Source organism: Oenanthe melanoleuca, chromosome 5, assembly GCF_029582105.1.
Source record: "Oenanthe melanoleuca isolate GR-GAL-2019-014 chromosome 5, OMel1.0, whole genome shotgun sequence".
Lineage (NCBI taxonomy): Eukaryota > Metazoa > Chordata > Aves > Passeriformes > Muscicapidae > Oenanthe > Oenanthe melanoleuca.
In genome coordinates this window covers 17671479-17687879 of record NC_079339.1, presented here as the reverse complement: position 1 = coordinate 17687879, position 16401 = coordinate 17671479, and the positions used below count along the sequence as shown (strand labels likewise).

Genomic DNA, 16401 nt, shown 5'->3' with positions numbered 1-16401 from the left:
CCTGTGTTCTCTTGCCAGCAGGTTTAAAGGCACCAGTCTCCATCTAACTCAAGGCGTTTATGGAATAGCAGACCAGGCTGTGAAACAGTTAAGTGCTGATTTTATTCCCAGTGAGAGCAATATGCTCAAATGCATCTCTCCAAAACTGGAGGAAAGAACAAATACCTAGCTGGTATCCATGAAAATTACAAACAATAACACATGACACAATACAAGAGAAAATGTACATTCAAAAGAGCACTGCTTGAACTGACTGGAACATAACATGAGACTTGGGGCACCACAACCTAAGAAATCAGATCTGTGGAAGTCCCTAGGCTCAAGGTGACAACTCAAATGTGTTGTCCTTGTCTCAAGTCCTTGTCCAGTGCTCTGGACTGAATAGTAAGCAGTCTGTAGCCTGAGATGTTAGAACAGCCTTAAATGAGAGAAAAAGCAGAACAATTTTATGCCTCTCCTTCAATAATACTGATGGCAGGTCTGCAGCAGCATCAGGGAAGCCACCAATGATTCTTCACAAGGGGAAGAAAGCCAGGATTTATCCAACCTCCAACTGCCTGTTGACTTCAGGTGGTGCAACCTGGCATTTTTAAACACACTTCTGTTTTTTCAGACTAAGAGCAGCCCTTTAAATAATGTTGAGTTAGGCTGAATAAACCTGTCTTGAAAGACTTGAATTTACTTAAATGACAGTAGTCTTCCCAAAAGCTAGCATGTAATTTTCTACTGTCATTAGTGGGTCATTAACTGAGGGCCATGATGAGACGGGGAACAGGAAGAGAAAGGCACCTCAATAATAAATGATTGAGCAGTTAGAGAAGCAGTAAGTGCTTCCAGCCTTACACAAGATACTCAGGCTGAAAAACTGAGAAATTAGCTCAGCATGGTTCATGCCAAACCCACAACAGTGCCTTATTTCACAGCTGGTCAGACCAGTTTATAAAATCCAAATTTAAGCCATGCTTTTCACCAAACTTCAGGAGGGGTCACACCTTCACTGCTACACAGTCACATTTCACTGGGGGAATGTGAGGACTACCCCTTGGAAACTGCAAGGTAAATTTTAATTTCACTTAAATCAGAATCTCTCCCAGAATAGGTCATGGATTTTTACTTTTTTTTTTTTTAAATAAATTAAAACTGGGACTTCGTCAAAGATCAGCAGTGTGTAGGTGTCATCTGAAAAGGTGCTTGCAGGTGCAGCAGGCTATTTGTTTCATGATAGCTTTTGGAGCAAAACAAAACAAAAAATAGATAAATTTTTCTAGAAATCAGTTTCTTCTTTCTTCCCCACAAATGCTTAGGTTTTGTTTGGACTTAAGGGAACTGGAAGAGATTTGGAAAAAGAAAGAAAACATTTTCATGGGGGATACAGTTCACATTTTCATGTGAGCAGAACACATCATTAACAGAAATGGCTGAACAATCTTCATCACATCACAGGCCTTCATAACATGACTGCACCTCCACTCTCCTATCAAGCACTGGAGCACAAATGAACCCAAATGCTTACACCCAGTGTTTCCAGCAGTGTTTCCAGTTTCAGGAATAAGTTATGAATAAATACATGCAACACGAGTATTAATTCATCAAACACTACATAAGCCACTACTCAGCTGACAGACATTCACTTCAGTCTCTAAATTTCTCCACATTTCTGAAAGCTAAAGCTGAAGCTCACAAAGTGGAAGTAGAAAAAAGGGTTCACAAATGCACTCTAAACTTCCTGGGACTGGCAGAAACGGCATGTGAGTACAGACCCAAGAGAATCAATGCCCAGCTCCCCAGGAACACACTGGTCCTTGAGGAGGGAGCAGCCCCCAGGCACCATCACTCTGGGTACACAGAGGGGTCCCATACAAACCCCTGCTGGGTGCTACATCATGGCTATTGCAGAGTCCTCAGTGCTGCTCTCCTGCTCCAGCCCCACCCTGCGGATGGACTCGCTGTATTTCTGCCGCCCCAGCTCAATGATGGCTTCCACCTCATCAGCGATGTCCTGGCGGCCACTCTCCTTCATGGCTGTAATCAGCTTGCTCACACAGCCAGGATCCTCTGAGTTCTGCTGAGCCCACGAGAAAAGCATGTCCAGGATCTGCTTATTGAGGTCCTCTCTGAAGAAAGGAGGGAAGACAGAATAACCCACATGCTCTCCAGAGCAGCAAACCAAGAGACCTTACCTAAGTCCCAGCCATGGCTAGAGCCTTAAAGAAGCCATCCAGACACACAAAGCACTCAGTGGGCCTGCCTCTTCCCCACCCAGCATAGGGGAGCTGCAGTTCCTGCATGAACATTTCTCTATAAAATATTTTCCTAATAAAAGTATCAAATTAAGGCATCCTGCTTTTGAATATCATTTCCTTACAGGAACACTAGTTTGATCATAACAAGTCTAATTCTCTCCTACTGCTTTGGCTTTTTGGTCAGGCTGCATGTCCCATGATGTACCACAAGCTCTTTTTGAATAACGATGATATTCACAATTAAAGCCATAGATCATTTCTCTTTGTAAGAGATGGAGTCTGGCCAGGAATCCGATCATAGAACAAAACAGGAATGCAACTCAGCTGAATTACAAAGCTCATCAGGTTTGTTATTTCCCACTTCTTTTTTTTTTTTCAAACAAAAAAAAAGCTTTATTTTATAATGGCAAAGGAAAATAATCAGTTTCCCATTATAAAAGGTATTATTTTCAGAAGAACCATTAATCCAGTGAAACAATTACAGTGGAAGAACTTTCAAGCAGCCAAGTATTGATTTATACTATGACACTGCAGACAGATGGACAGAGAGATATAATGCATCCCTGTTGATTACTGTGTCCTATCTCACCTGTTATTGTATCCTATGCGCTCAATCTGCTGGTAGGTCAGGCCCAGGTTGAGGCCGATGCTCTGCCAGTCGGCTCCCACGCGTCTGGCAATGCTCAGCAGGTTTGCCTGTGTCAGGTACCCAGTCTCAGCGTTGCCCAGGTTCAAGGGAGGGAAGGAGAAGCCATACAGGGGACCTGGGTTCTCATCCCAGCGGGGTTTCAGTTGCTGTGTCACAAAGAAGAGACAGAAAGAACATTCTTTCCTCTACCATCTGTTTACACAGAGGACAGTGTCTGCCCATTCAGTCTCCACTGTGAAATCTCCTTCCTTCTACTGGGGAGAAAGGAAGTTCTTGGGGCTGAAGGGTCAGGCTGTAAGAAGCAAAGAGGACTCACACTGGCAGTGGCCAGCAATGCTCACTGCCCCAGGAAAATATCGAATCGTAGTGCTCACAGTCATAGCTCACTTGGAAAATTTCCTTTCTTGCATTTACTGAGCAGCTTAAAATAAGCCACATCCCTGGAGCATAGTTTGCCTCAGCAGTAAGAGCACTTAGTCTAGGTTTGTAGTTGAGGTTGCATGTGTCAGGAAGGGATGTGAGATCATCACACGTGATCGGAAGGGAAGCATTCAGCCTACCAAGGTATTTATTGTTTTAGGCTTCTCAAATGTCACTTAAATTCCATAAGCAAAAGTTGCATTTCTCAGTGTAACATAGAGCCTAGTCTTTAAAGCTAACATCAGAATACCTACACTCAAGGTCTATGTTCAAATCCAGCATAACTACCTCATCCTATTCCTTTCTTTTTTCCTGCTGCATGAGCTGTGTGACTAAGAAATTTATAAACAGACACTTCCCTTAATTACAGTGAGCTTCCTTGCATACTACTTTCTCATTTATTCAAAGGATCCACCCTCTCTGACTTTCTGACCACCCATCCAACAAGCCTGTGCTTGACAGGCAAGATGAGCAGGAGAGGTGGAGACCACTCCCAGCTCCTCAGGTTCTTGTTTCAGAAGAGCTCCCTCACAGGGAGTATAAAATCTCCACCATGACATGGCTGGGCAGCTATTTCTTGTGGTCATTCATTGTGTGCCTTCTCATTAAAATTAGCTGAGCAGGAATGCCATGCTCTTGCACCATCTAGATTAATTTTTCTATAGGAGATAACTCACAGGCAGTTTGATGGGCAGAGTAGCAAGCCAGAGGGAGTCTGGACCTTTTCTCCTCCTGCTGGCATCTTCAGGGATGCTGTCTGGAACTGCCCCTCGGTAGAAAGAGACCTTTGCAAAGAGAAAGCATGCAGTGAGGCTCTGATTCAAGCACAGTGGCCCAGCCCATGTCTTTTCCACTTGGGAAAGAATGAATTCAGCATTCTCACCTATCCTCAGCCTATAAATATGGCCTCTCAATTACGTGTAACTGGAAGGAGCACTGAGGTTCTGCCATAAAGGCTGGACTTTCTGCCAGCACCCCAAAAATTAATAGCAGGAATGTAAGTCAGTTAGTGATGAGTGATCCTTCAAGATTACACTTCTTGATTATTCAGAGTTTAGTCAGTGAAATGCAAAGCCAGAGAAAGAGGGTAGGAAAAGAGTCGTGCCCAGCACTCAGAGATTATTATGATGAGTACTGTAAAAGCAACAATGAAGGAGGAAACAAGAAGTCAGTGTAACTGGTTGTTCACCTGGCCTTTGACAGCTTGGCCTTTTCTGTCCACAGGGGAGGTCACATAGATTTCCTTCATGTTCTTCAAGTGGGAGTAAAAAATAAATGAGAGACGTCCACCCACACAGTCAGGGCGATCTGCGCAGAGAAGCAGGAAGAATTCAAGTTGTGGAGAAAAGTGTGCAGAAGCAGATCAGTCATAAAAATAAACCCACCTGGCTATTGCCTTCTGCAGGTTTACAAGAGCATGAGAAGAAATTAAAGTCTGCAAACAGCACTTTCACAAGAAAAAGTAGACAGAAAAGTTGTGTGACCAGAGAATGTGACAAGTTCAATGTCCAGGGGTTGGCTGCTGTGAGTAGTGGGCAAGCTGGAGACAGAAAAGAATGCCATGGAGGAGTACAACACATAGCAGAAACATGTCTAGGGCCAGAGCAGGACAAGAGGTAGGTAGATAGGAGCAGAACAAGCCCAGTACTGCCATACCCATATCAATGCTGATGCCTCGCTCAAAAGCTGCAAAAAATTGCTCCCCCTCAAACATCTCCACCATGTCGGATGGCTCAGGTCCTCGATAGCGGTCCTGCAGCTTCTTCAGCACTGGGTCAACCTGACAAGGACAACAGTGTTTGGTCTGAAGCACATCTGTCCCCTGACCCATGTTTCTATACCCATGAAGTTCCACTCACCTTCAACATGGAAAACTATTTTACATGAAAAGGATGTAAACAAATGAACAAATACCCATTAAAAAACATTTTCAGCAGTGTCTCTATCTTTTTAACAAGTCTTTTTAACTTCAAAGACGAGGAGGGATTTACTTGCTCCCATATACCACCCACTATTCAAATACATTTTCTCTGCAAAAAGACACATGCTACAATAGCACACAGCCGAGGACACCAGAAAGCTCATTTTGACTTTGTAGCATGTGATCACAGTGCAAGAGTCAGGTTAGATTCTTCTTTCTATTGGTTAACAGTAAACCTCTCTCACTCCATGACCATTCCCAGCAGGATTACAGACACACCCAGACAATAATCTCACTCTGAGTGTCATTGCTATCTCATCTAGAGACAGTTTTAGCCCAGAACCCAATATAAAAAATCCTTGCAGATATTTGTATCCACAGATCACTTTAATACAGGAGCACAGGCACGAGAAGGAGCAACCAGAGCAGAGAATTATGCAGAGCAGGATATGCAGCCCAGTAGTGGCAGTCTGATAAAATAACCCTCACCTCACCAAGCTGCACTGCCTGCCAAGGGACATGTTCTCCACAGCTGCACACTCATACTCACACTAATCTGAAACAACACTGCTGAGGGCTGATACTCCTAGGAAGAGGCAGCAGAAGAGAATGTGTGAGCACTTCCCATCTCCTTCTTTACAAAGTCAGCCAGATTAGCTCACACTCATAGCACAAACTAATCTGATTTGCACTGAAGCAGATTAAGGAGTGCTCATATGTTCTATTCCAGTGCTTGAACTGAAAACATCAAGGAAGATAAGGAAAAGCACCATTTCTAACCACACCAGCTGAAAACAAGGCAGTGCTGCTGCCCACACCCTTAGCCCATGTCAGACAAGTGATGTACAAACTTTGACTTAAATTCAAGCCAACATGTTTTGCCTCATATTTGCTGGATGATAATAGCATATACATGGCCAGTAACTGTAGTTCAGCTGGTTTTAGCAGCCCAGTCCTCAGGGTTTGCAGGAAAGGAAATCAGTACATGGCATCTATCACTGCACAGAATGAGGTTTTTTTCTTCCCCCAGCTCCCTGTGAGTCCCTATCACACCACCAACGATCTGGTGACAGCACACCCCAGCCATGACTCTGGGGTGGTGAACAGGACCATTTGGTGCACTGCTGCCTTTACATCCTACAAAGGGAAGTCTGGGAAGCTCAGGAGCAAGGCAGTGCAACCCAGATCAGACCTTGTGCTTGGGGACACACTGTAGCAGGACTTGCTCGGGATCCTTCTTCCTCTGCAGTGCAATGAAGTTCACCTGGTACAGGCGCAGCCGCTCATAGACCTTCTTGGCAATGCCTCCAATGTAGGTCTTGGTGGTGTACCACAGCCAGTACCTGGAGACAAGGAATTTTAAAAAAGGAGAGACCCTGCCCAGAGAAAGGTGCCAGTGTCACACCCACCTGACTGGAAAGAATGACAGGTAGAGACAAAGTGCTACGCTGGGCCTGAATTGCAAAAGGAAAAGGGAACAGATAGATTTAATGTCATGGGCTTTGGTCAGAGTGTGGGAAAAGCAAGGCAGAGGAACCTCCCATCTTTTTCTCAGGACAAATCCCATACTTACCAGGAGAAGTGAGTGACTTCAAACACTGCATAAAGATGGGTGAATTCCAGCATCACCTCACTGGTAATGTCATTCCAGGTTTGGCCCTCCAGGTCACCATGGAGAATATGCAGCCTTGACTGATCCAAATTTAGCCCTAAAGACACCAATGATCAAGAGATGCTATATGCAGCAGAAGTCTTTATTAATGGCTTTACAAAACCAGCCACAGGTTTGGGTGATTTACTTTTTGAAGCCACCAAATAAGGGTTCATGGCCTTCTCTTTGGCCTCCAGGACTGAACTTTAGTCAAAGAAGACCAGCAATAAAAGGACCAGGCTACCCCATTGCTTTTGGGATATTCTGGCAAAATATGCAGAGTTAAAATGATAGTGTGGTCATTCTTACCAACAGATTCATTAGATGATACTCATCTCTAAAATCTAAGGTTATTAATTAAGTTCTATCTCTTTCTAATGTACATCTCACAGATTTTTTCAATCCTGATGCACTTCAGGCATACAAATATCAGGTAGTGTTATAAGAAGGTCATGTATTTCTTCACCAGAAAACCAGGAGAGGTCAAAGAAAATAGGATTAAGGAAACTCAGCAAACAGAGGAATCTCTGGCACGGCTGAGGCTGGTTTTAGCAGCTTTCAGTGTGGGATGTGGCTTAGCATACAATCATACATTTTTTAATGCAGTGGCTCAGGAGCTGATTCATATGCAAGGAAATGAGAAGGCAGACCCTTGGAGGCAGCATGCTAATTTCCTGCTTCAAGCTATTCCAAGTCATGAATCAAAGCCCTTTTACAATGCATCTCCTCAGTGGGCAGGAGTGCCTTTCCAATCCAACAGTAAAACCAGCAATTTAAATACACATGTGGCTTGGCAAAGAAATCCTTTTGCTAAGATCATTTTTCCAGCTTGTGTAGTCTGTGAACCCCAGCCCTGATCCGATGGACCTGAACTACCTTCAGCTCCCACCACTCTGCACCACCACATGGTCAGCAGACACACCTGCTGTTTCCTGCATGAAAAGCATCAAGCTTTATTAACAACAGGAGAGGCAAAATTCTCTCTTGCCATTTGTGGTTTTCCAAATACGGTATTTCCTTTTGTCAATTTTGGGAATAAGCTGACCTGTGATCCCAGGTGGAAGAGGCAGCTGAATTCTCACTGGCTTGAGAAAATCCACTGTGGAGTCCTGGGAGAGGTAGAGCAGGGGACTGGCTCTGCACCCTGCATTGGCTGTGATTTCCTGTATGTCTTCTGCAGAGACTGGCAGCACCTGGATGTGGCAGATAGCAAAGTGAGCAGAGCAGTCAGGCACCAAATTCCCACACTGCTCACTCAGTTCCTCCAGCACCCAGCAGGAAAATGCTGCTCTAGCTGCAGGGTTCATTGAGAAATAAAGCACAGTGAACTTTGGCTGAAGTCTGGCAACCTGTCAGGCTGGAATAGACTTAAAGTATTACAAATGCATCTAGCAGCTTTATGGAATAACTCATTTTAGTGGGGTGATTTTACAATTAGATCCATATTAGATTCCCCCACCACCTCTAATTCTCACTGAGCTGTTTTGCTAGGGTCAGTTTTGCAAGGGAAAAAGCAGCAAAACCTTCTTGTGTTCCCTTCACAGCAGCTATCCACTGATCTTCTGGAAATCCCTTTCCCACACAGGGCAGCACAGAGCACAGCCCATGTTGCAGGCAGAGGAGTCAAGAGAGAAGGTGATCTGAGATGGGGCAGCCCATGAAGCAACCATGGCTAGACATGAATTACCCTAGGGCAGACATCTCTGTTTGGTCCTGTACTGAACACGAGAAAACAGCTGCACCAGAGCCCACCAAAAAGCATGCATACCTGCAGCTTGACACTACGAGGCTCTTTGGTGACTCCAGGAGGAAAGATCACTTTGATATTTGGATCCACACTGGAAAAGAGCAATGTCCCCTCTGCTGGCACTCTGCATTCATTTTGCACAAGTCGCGACACAACAAGGAACCAAGAGAAGTGAAGGACACAACAGTGGGCCACACACTTCTGTAACAGAGGACAAAGAAGAAAATATAGAGGCATGTAACTTAATGCAATAAAGGCAGGAAAATGAGTACCAGCCAAGCAGAAGAAAGTACTAGATCAGGGATGAAGCATGGCAGGCTGTGACTCATCAGCTTCAGGAGACACCCCTCCATGAGAGAGGAAACCTGGAGCTGAAATCCACTACATTTTATAGCAGCCAGTCAAAACACAGCTCATGAGATGTTTCAAATAGGTTCACTCTTGGCTGGGCACAACCAAAGAGGGGAACAAGAATAAAGTGTGTCACTGGTCATTTCAATCTGCTCACCTTTGATTTTCTCTTCCACTTCACTCTTGTTTTCAGATCACTCCAGCTCTGCCCACTGAAGGTGCGAACTACCACCTCATGCTGGTGAGGGGTTTGAGGTGAAGTATACGGCATCCAGATCTGCACCTCCTGGCAAAAAGCATTCCCATGAGACACCAATTGAAAGGATAAAACCAAGCCCAGCTCTGCTCTGTGACTTCTGCACACAAGAAGAGGGAGGGCAGAGCATGGCCTCTTTTCAGGGAATCAAAGAACCTGCTCTGCCCTGCAGTCTCTGGGGAGGTGACAGGAAGTGTCACGTCTGCTATGGACTCTGATGGCAGGAAAAGTTCAGCAGCTTCTGAGCAGAAAGGGCAAAGCAACTTTTGCAGTGAGCTGCTGTCAGCCATGACGGGGCTGGTAAGTGGTATGACACTCCCCAGCTTGAATGAAAACCACACAATCAGACTTTTAGAGAAGGATGCAAACCATTCTCCTTTCAGGCTAAGGCCAAATGCTGGACTTAACCTCCGGTAGAGCAGGGGGGTTGTGAGTGAGAAAGGCTATAGCTCAGCTCAATCAGGAGCAGTGGTGAAGGCAAAGATGCCAGGCCAGCACAGCATCAGAGAAGCTGGCTGTGTCCTTCCTAATTCTCTGCAGAAGGGCCTCCTTGAGAGGCGGTCCTGCAGCTAGTGGATACACCAGGGATAGGTATAACTGTCTCACAGGCCCCAAAAGGCGCTCTCAGAAGACTCTACTGAGCTACTGCAAAGCAGATTCTTCAGGAGGTGACCTGGGTGTATCCTCACCTGCTGGAATTGGACCCCATGAGGCTGCAGCTCCAGGACTCTGCTCAGCAGGACATCGTGGTGTCTCAGCTTTACCCACTGAGGATCCGGTGGGAGGGATCGGAAGTGGATGTGCAGGGGATCAGAGGCAGCCCCCGGCGGAAAGTAGAAATGGATGCCACAGGCCAGGACCACTCTGCAGCCTTCAGAGGTCACAGTAAAGCTTCCAGAAGAAATGCATGAAGTTAATACATTATGCAGTGACTTCAGCCCTCCAAAAATCAACAGAAGAATCTCATACTTGTGTTTGACTGGCGTACTGAGGCTATAGGTTCCTATACATTCCTGCAATACCCACCATGCACCTTGTCTGGGGCCTTTTTACACCACACTAGTAGAAATTCTTAGTAACAGAGGCTTACCTGCCCTCTCCTGATGCAAGGAAGAGTCTTTTTAGCCTTCTGGTACCGGATTTATCTGTGTCAGTAAGATTTGGGTAGGGGAAGGAGACAGAGGTTACTTAAACCAAGGTACACAAGAAAGGCTGAACAGTTTTGGCTTAATCCTAATCTGACAGAAGTCACTAATGGAATCCTGGTCACACTGCAATGGGCTCCAGAAAACACTGCAGCAAGAGGATGGCATGAGGCCTTGAGGTTCCAAGATATACTGAAAATGCTGACTCTCCCCCAGGGAAATTCAGAAGCAGAGGGAATTAGAAAATATTTCAGTTTACCCCTGCAGCTCCCAGGACCCTCTGCGCTTGCTCTTGTGAACGTGAGCACCACTGAGAAACCCTGCTCAGATTCCTGCTCATTTCATCACCTTCCTCTTGGACAAAGAGCTGCTCCTCTGCAGCCTGTGAACCTCAGAAAAGTGGGAGGTAAGTGCACAGGAGCATGGCTGCTCTCTGAGGTTCTAGCATGAGTCACCACAGCCTTAGGCCATGCAGCAAGTCCACGAACTGGTGGTGGCCTCTGCTAAAAAGGCCGGACCCCTTTAGGGACCTCTCCTGATTTGTTTCCCCGGAGTCCCATTTTCACTTCCACTGTAAAACCCAATTACAGGGACCAGTGAGCCCTTCAGACTGGGATAGGCCTCACAAAAACATAACTAGTACTCTCTGTATCATACAACTTAATAATTATTCCAGAGAAACAAATGCTGATCTGATTCCCCCCTGCTTGCCTTCTCTAATCCAAACCCATCTACACCATGCTGGGCTGAGTGAGGGAACAGCTGGGCAGAACACACAGCAGCAGAAGCCTTGCAATTACCAGCCTGCGGGGATGGCTCAGTTTCTCCCAAGGGATTGCCTCGGATGTGAACGAATGGCAAGGTCTGGATCTCAGCAGGGATAGCACGGAGGCAGTTGTTCTGCAGATCAAGTCTGGACAAGTTGGGCAGGCTGGCAAGTGAGGCAGGGACTGTCACCAGGAGATTGCTGTGGAGATGCAGCCGACGCAGAGACTTCAAATTGGCTGCAGGTTAGAACAAGAAGTGGCCCCCCATCCGTGCTGTTAATTGCATTGCACATCAGCTCCAGCCCTTCCTCTCTCCTTAGCCCATGTAAACACACACATAATGAGGGAAAAGCACAAAAGCTTAGCATCCCTTTAGCTCACAAAATAAAGGAGTGCTAGGAACTAGCTGGGAGGCAATGCAATCTCCTCTGTCCTCTGCTTTTCAGCTACAAGTAACACTTCTGTAACAGCATCAGAAACAACCTCTGCTTTTCAGCTACAAGTAACACTGCTGTAACAGCATCAAAAGCAACCTCGGTCACAAAGTAATACAGGACCCAGGAAGCTGGGCGGCTGAAGTCAGAGCCCGGTTCTATGGACTGGTCCACAGTGGCAGTGTGATTTCAAGCCCAGATTTGTATCCCATCAAACCTCAGCTCTTCTGCTACCAGTCCCAGGTGCTACCCAAAACCAGCCAGGCCATATCCTCAGTCGCTGATTCACAGAAACACAAAGTGTGGTCTAGAGAGCTGTTAATGCTCAAAGGCACTGACTGAACCAAGCACGATCCTTCTAGACACCCCTTCCATTTGGCTCCTGTATAACATGGTTTATACTAACAACTCTGAGGGTAGAGACCAAGGGTCTCAGAGGTTGCACCAAATGCTTGGCAGGCCCATGTCCTTCTCTTCCTCAATAAAATACATACCTAGGGAGTCAGGGATGCTCAATAAGCGATTCCCAGAGAGATCCAGCTCTGTGCAGTTGTGCAGATTCCCAACTTCTTCAGGGAGCAATTCCAAAGCATTTTCTGAGACATCCAGGTCCTGCAGCATTGACAGCTCCCCAATGCTCTGAGGTAAGTCTTTGAGCTGATTTTTCATTGCAGAGAAGAAAGTCAGTTTGCTCAGACGGCCAAAGTCCTCAGGAAGTGTCACCAGGCTGTTGTGGCTCACCAGGAGCACACTGAGGCTGGGGAGGTGGAGAATGCAGCTGGGCAAGGTGGAGAGTCTGTTGAAGCTGAGATCCAGGTGAGTGAGACAGCTGAGGTTCCCAAAATCTGGTGGCAAGCTTGTCAGGGACCCATGCTGACAGGAACCAAACTCATCCCTAGCATGGCCACCTGGGTGGAAGGAAGCAGAGGAAGAGGTCAGAATGCCACCAGGAGACCTCACCAGCCTCATGTGAGACTTGACACAGAGATCCACAAAACTGGGAGTTACTGACCACAATGAGCAGCACTAATCACAAAGTACCTAGAGAAGTGAGTTTTCTGTTCCATGCCTCAGTTTCCCGATCAGTGAAAGTGGTATAACAGTGAAGAGAAAATCAGGAGATGCCACAGTGAACCAATGCAGCTCTGCTAAACACATCTGGAGTCAAAGCTCAGAACGAAGGAAATAGTCCTTGCCCTCAAGGCTTTATCCATGCTACTGAGAAGCAAACAGCCCTGAGAACTGAAATCTGCCCTTGCAAGACTGGAGGGCACACATGAGAAAAGAGCAGTGAAAATGTGAGAGGAAAAAGTAGGTAATTCAGTATTTTGTAGGCAGGTGTGAGGAAAGCAGTGAAAATGTGGGGGGAAAAGTAGACAATTCAGTATTTGGTAGGGCAGACAGGACAGAGAGGGAAGAATGAAAGTTCCATATCCCAGCTTGTGATACTCAAATTGGAGAAGGGCTGCACGCCTGGAAAACAACTTGAGCAAACAAAACGAAACCTTCAAATTTTTCCACTTGTTGATTGTTTCATACTCACTCTCCACTGTTTTCTATTTATACCCATATACAGCAGAGGGCACCAAATAGTTTTTTATGCTGCATAATGGTACAAAATGAGAACAACCAAACTAACAGTGCACCTTGCACTTTTTACGTAAGATCTTGGTGAACTACTTTATTGCAGTCCAGGATGTTCCGAGTGCGTGTACATCTCATAAAACAAGACTGATAAAAGGTACTGCTGTTATTGCCACCTTACTAAAGAAGGAAAAGACAAATCAAATTATTCACATGAGAAATTTGTGACAGATATAGAAACAAACTTCAGACTTTTCAGTTTTCAGCTGGAACCCTGAATTCTGCTCCCAAACTCCCTTCTTTCTCATTTATTTTTAAAATTCTACCTCACAAAGAGCAAATTATTCAGGCTGATATAGAAATTATACAAATTGTATTGAGATCCTCCCACAATAAATAGATGAGACAGTCAAGAATGATCTAATATTTATAGCCCTAAAACTTATTATGCTTTGCCAAATTGCATGTACACCCTGTGTCCTACTTTAGATAAAATGTTGAACAACCTCTTTTGGTCTGTCTTGAACTTTGCTAAACCTGCAGTCACTGACGGTAAGCAAGGATTAAGCATGGATTGATTCAGATAGAAACACAGCAAAGACAGCTTATTATACTCTCAAAAATGAAAAGGGCTGAACATTCACCAAAAGATTCAACATCTTTCAATCCCTCTCTTCTTGCATAACTGCAAAAAAATGCTCTTTGTCTAGAGAATGCTATAGAAAATGCTGCAGCATCAACCCAACTAGACTCCAAAAACCCAGTCCCCAGGCAGCTGTAGAAACAAAGGGAGGAAATAAGAGTCCAGAAGCTGTATCTTGTTGAAATCTGCATTCAGCTCTGAACAAAGCTGAGCCAAAGCTGAGGTAAGGAGCACTGGAACAAAACACTTCCAAGGGCAGTTTGTCCTGCAGATGTGGATAGAAGGATTAACAAAAAGCTGAGCCTAGGAAAACTAAATGGTGATAGGTCCTGGGATTTACCTTTAAGCACAAGGGATTTCAGGTGCTTCAGATGAGGAAGGCTGCCCAGTGTGGTGTCAAGGAGGCAATCGTTGCTGCTGAGCCGGAGGAACTCCACCTGGACCACCTCTCCCTGTTGCTCCTTGAACAGCTGGAGGAAACGGAGGCAGCCGTCAGGATAAACATCCAGGTTCAGTCTGTTGTCTGCAAGGCAGGAGCCAGCGAGGGCAGGAGCCCCTGAAGTCCCCTCCCCACACTCATCCCTGAGCCCCAGCAGCTCTGCCATCTTCTGCATCTCATCCACAGGGTCCAGACATGCTCTGACTTGCCAGGCAGGCAGGCACTGGCAGCACCACAAGGCAGCTGGGACAAGGAGAGGAGGAAAGACGGCTCTGAAAAAGAACACAGGTGCATGATGAAGGCTCCTGCCCCAGTCCAGAGTGGCTGGAAACAGTTCATAATCACAGTAAGATGGTAGGAAAGATTACATGCATGTTACTGAAAGCTTTGGAGGCAGAGAGCACAGAAATGCAGTGTGACACATATCATAGAGGCTTCTCCTCCTAGGGGAAACCTCTGAATTTCTCAGCAGAGAATGGAGCAATTACACACCATCAAAATAAAGACCAATATTAACTTTAAAAGATACAAATTTAAATGCCTACTGCCTGATGCAGATTTCAAAGTGTCCTAGTGGGAAGCATTACAAGTGGAGAAGAAAACTGGGCCAGGGAGACCTGAGCCAGAAGCAGAGCCCAGAGGTGGCTCACAGGCTGTGACAGGCCCTCATCAAACCTGGTTGTGAAACCCAGTGTCAAATGGGATAAAAGCAAGTGGACAAAGGGCAACAAAGAAAATATGTCAGGGACAGGGAAAAGTGGTGCAGGAGCAACACCTCCTGAGTTTGGCAATTATACTAGCTCATGGTGTGAACATCAGGAGCTCTTTGTAAACTCCCCTGGATCAAGCTGGTAAATAGAAGTTTCTTTTGATTGATGCAGAATTAGAACAAACTTGGCTGCTGTCTGAGGTCAGCAGAAACAAGCGAGTGCCCCAGCAACACCCTAAGGGAGCAGTGCTTTTATTGCTAGCCTGTGAGACATGGCAGCACTGATGTTCCCAAGGAACAGTCTGGGGGAGGTGTCACCCCCCGCAAGAGCAGGAATGCTTCACTCTGAAAGAACAGAAATGTCAGGACAAGAACAGGAAGCAGAGCCCAGAGGCAGCTCACAAACTGTGCTGGGTCCTCGCTGAACCTGAAACTGAGTGCCAATGGGATAAAAGTGAAACTACTGCTTTAGTATAAAAGTGAGCACTCCTTACAAAGACATTGTGCACATGTACACAGCCCCCTTACACACGTGTAAGAAAAAAGTCCATCTGCTACAGCTTTGTAAAACTCAGTGGTGAAGGAACCAGAGGGCAACTCCGGAAGCCACAGAGGCAGCCTCGGGGCGAACAGACACGGACAGACCTGTGGCGGCACTGACACTCCGAAACACACACCAGTACACGGACATACAGCCCTTCACATGGACACACACCTGCACATGGACGCACAGCCCCGCATACGGACACACGCACGCACACTCAGTCTCACACACACACACACACACGCACACACACACACACACACACACACACACAGCCGGGCCCGGGCTGTCCCCTGTGCCCTGGCCCCGACACCCCACGCCGCGCCCCGTGCCCGGCCCAGCACGGCCCCGCCGGTCTCACCGCTCCGCACCGGCCCCGGGCGCTCGGCAGCCGGGGCTGGGCAGGGCAGGGCTCTGCCGCCACTTCCTGAAAAGTTGTCGGGAGCTGCGCCGCGATCCGGGGCGGGACGGGACGGGGAGGTGCCAGCGGCAGCGGGACATGGGCCGGATGCCGTGGGGAGCCGCAGCCAGGGTCCTGCTGCCGCAGCAAGGGCACGAAAGATTTACCCGACATGGTCACGGCACCGCAGCCGGGCCCGGTGCGGCTCCCCTGGGCTCCAAGGGAGCGGGAGGCACGGGCAGCTCCGTGCGCATTCCATACAGATCCAGGGAGAGAAATGGAGCAGGGGCTGCGAGCCAAAGAGGACGCGGGGCTGCGACTGCCCTGAAAGGAGTTTGTAGCCAGGTGGGGGACAGCCTCTTCTCCCAGGCAACAAGTGACAGGACAAGAGGACATGATCGCCAGCTGATGTCCAGTTTCGGGCTGGACATCGGGAAGAATTTCTTAGCAGAAAGGGTGGTCAGGCATTGGAATGAGATGCCCAGGGAAGTGGTGGAG

General features: G+C 46.8%; 1 protein-coding gene across 1 annotated transcript; it reads right to left on the bottom strand.

Moving 5' to 3' along the window:
- Window positions 1-1866: 1866 nt before the first annotated feature.
- PIDD1 (p53-induced death domain protein 1) lies at window positions 1867-15909 on the bottom strand. Its single transcript, XM_056493264.1, has 16 exons — window positions 15865-15909; window positions 14152-14522; window positions 12079-12492; window positions 11184-11387; window positions 10329-10383; window positions 9928-10129; window positions 9140-9268; window positions 8653-8832; window positions 7930-8077; window positions 6807-6942; window positions 6426-6576; window positions 4969-5092; window positions 4502-4620; window positions 3990-4097; window positions 2833-3038; window positions 1867-2114 (listed from the first exon to the last, which is right to left on the bottom strand). The coding sequence occupies exons 2-16, from the start codon at window positions 14423-14425 to the stop codon at window positions 1877-1879; spliced, it is 2688 nt and encodes an 895-aa protein (XP_056349239.1). The 5' UTR covers window positions 14426-14522; window positions 15865-15909; the 3' UTR covers window positions 1867-1876.
- Window positions 15910-16401: the final 492 nt, after the last annotated feature.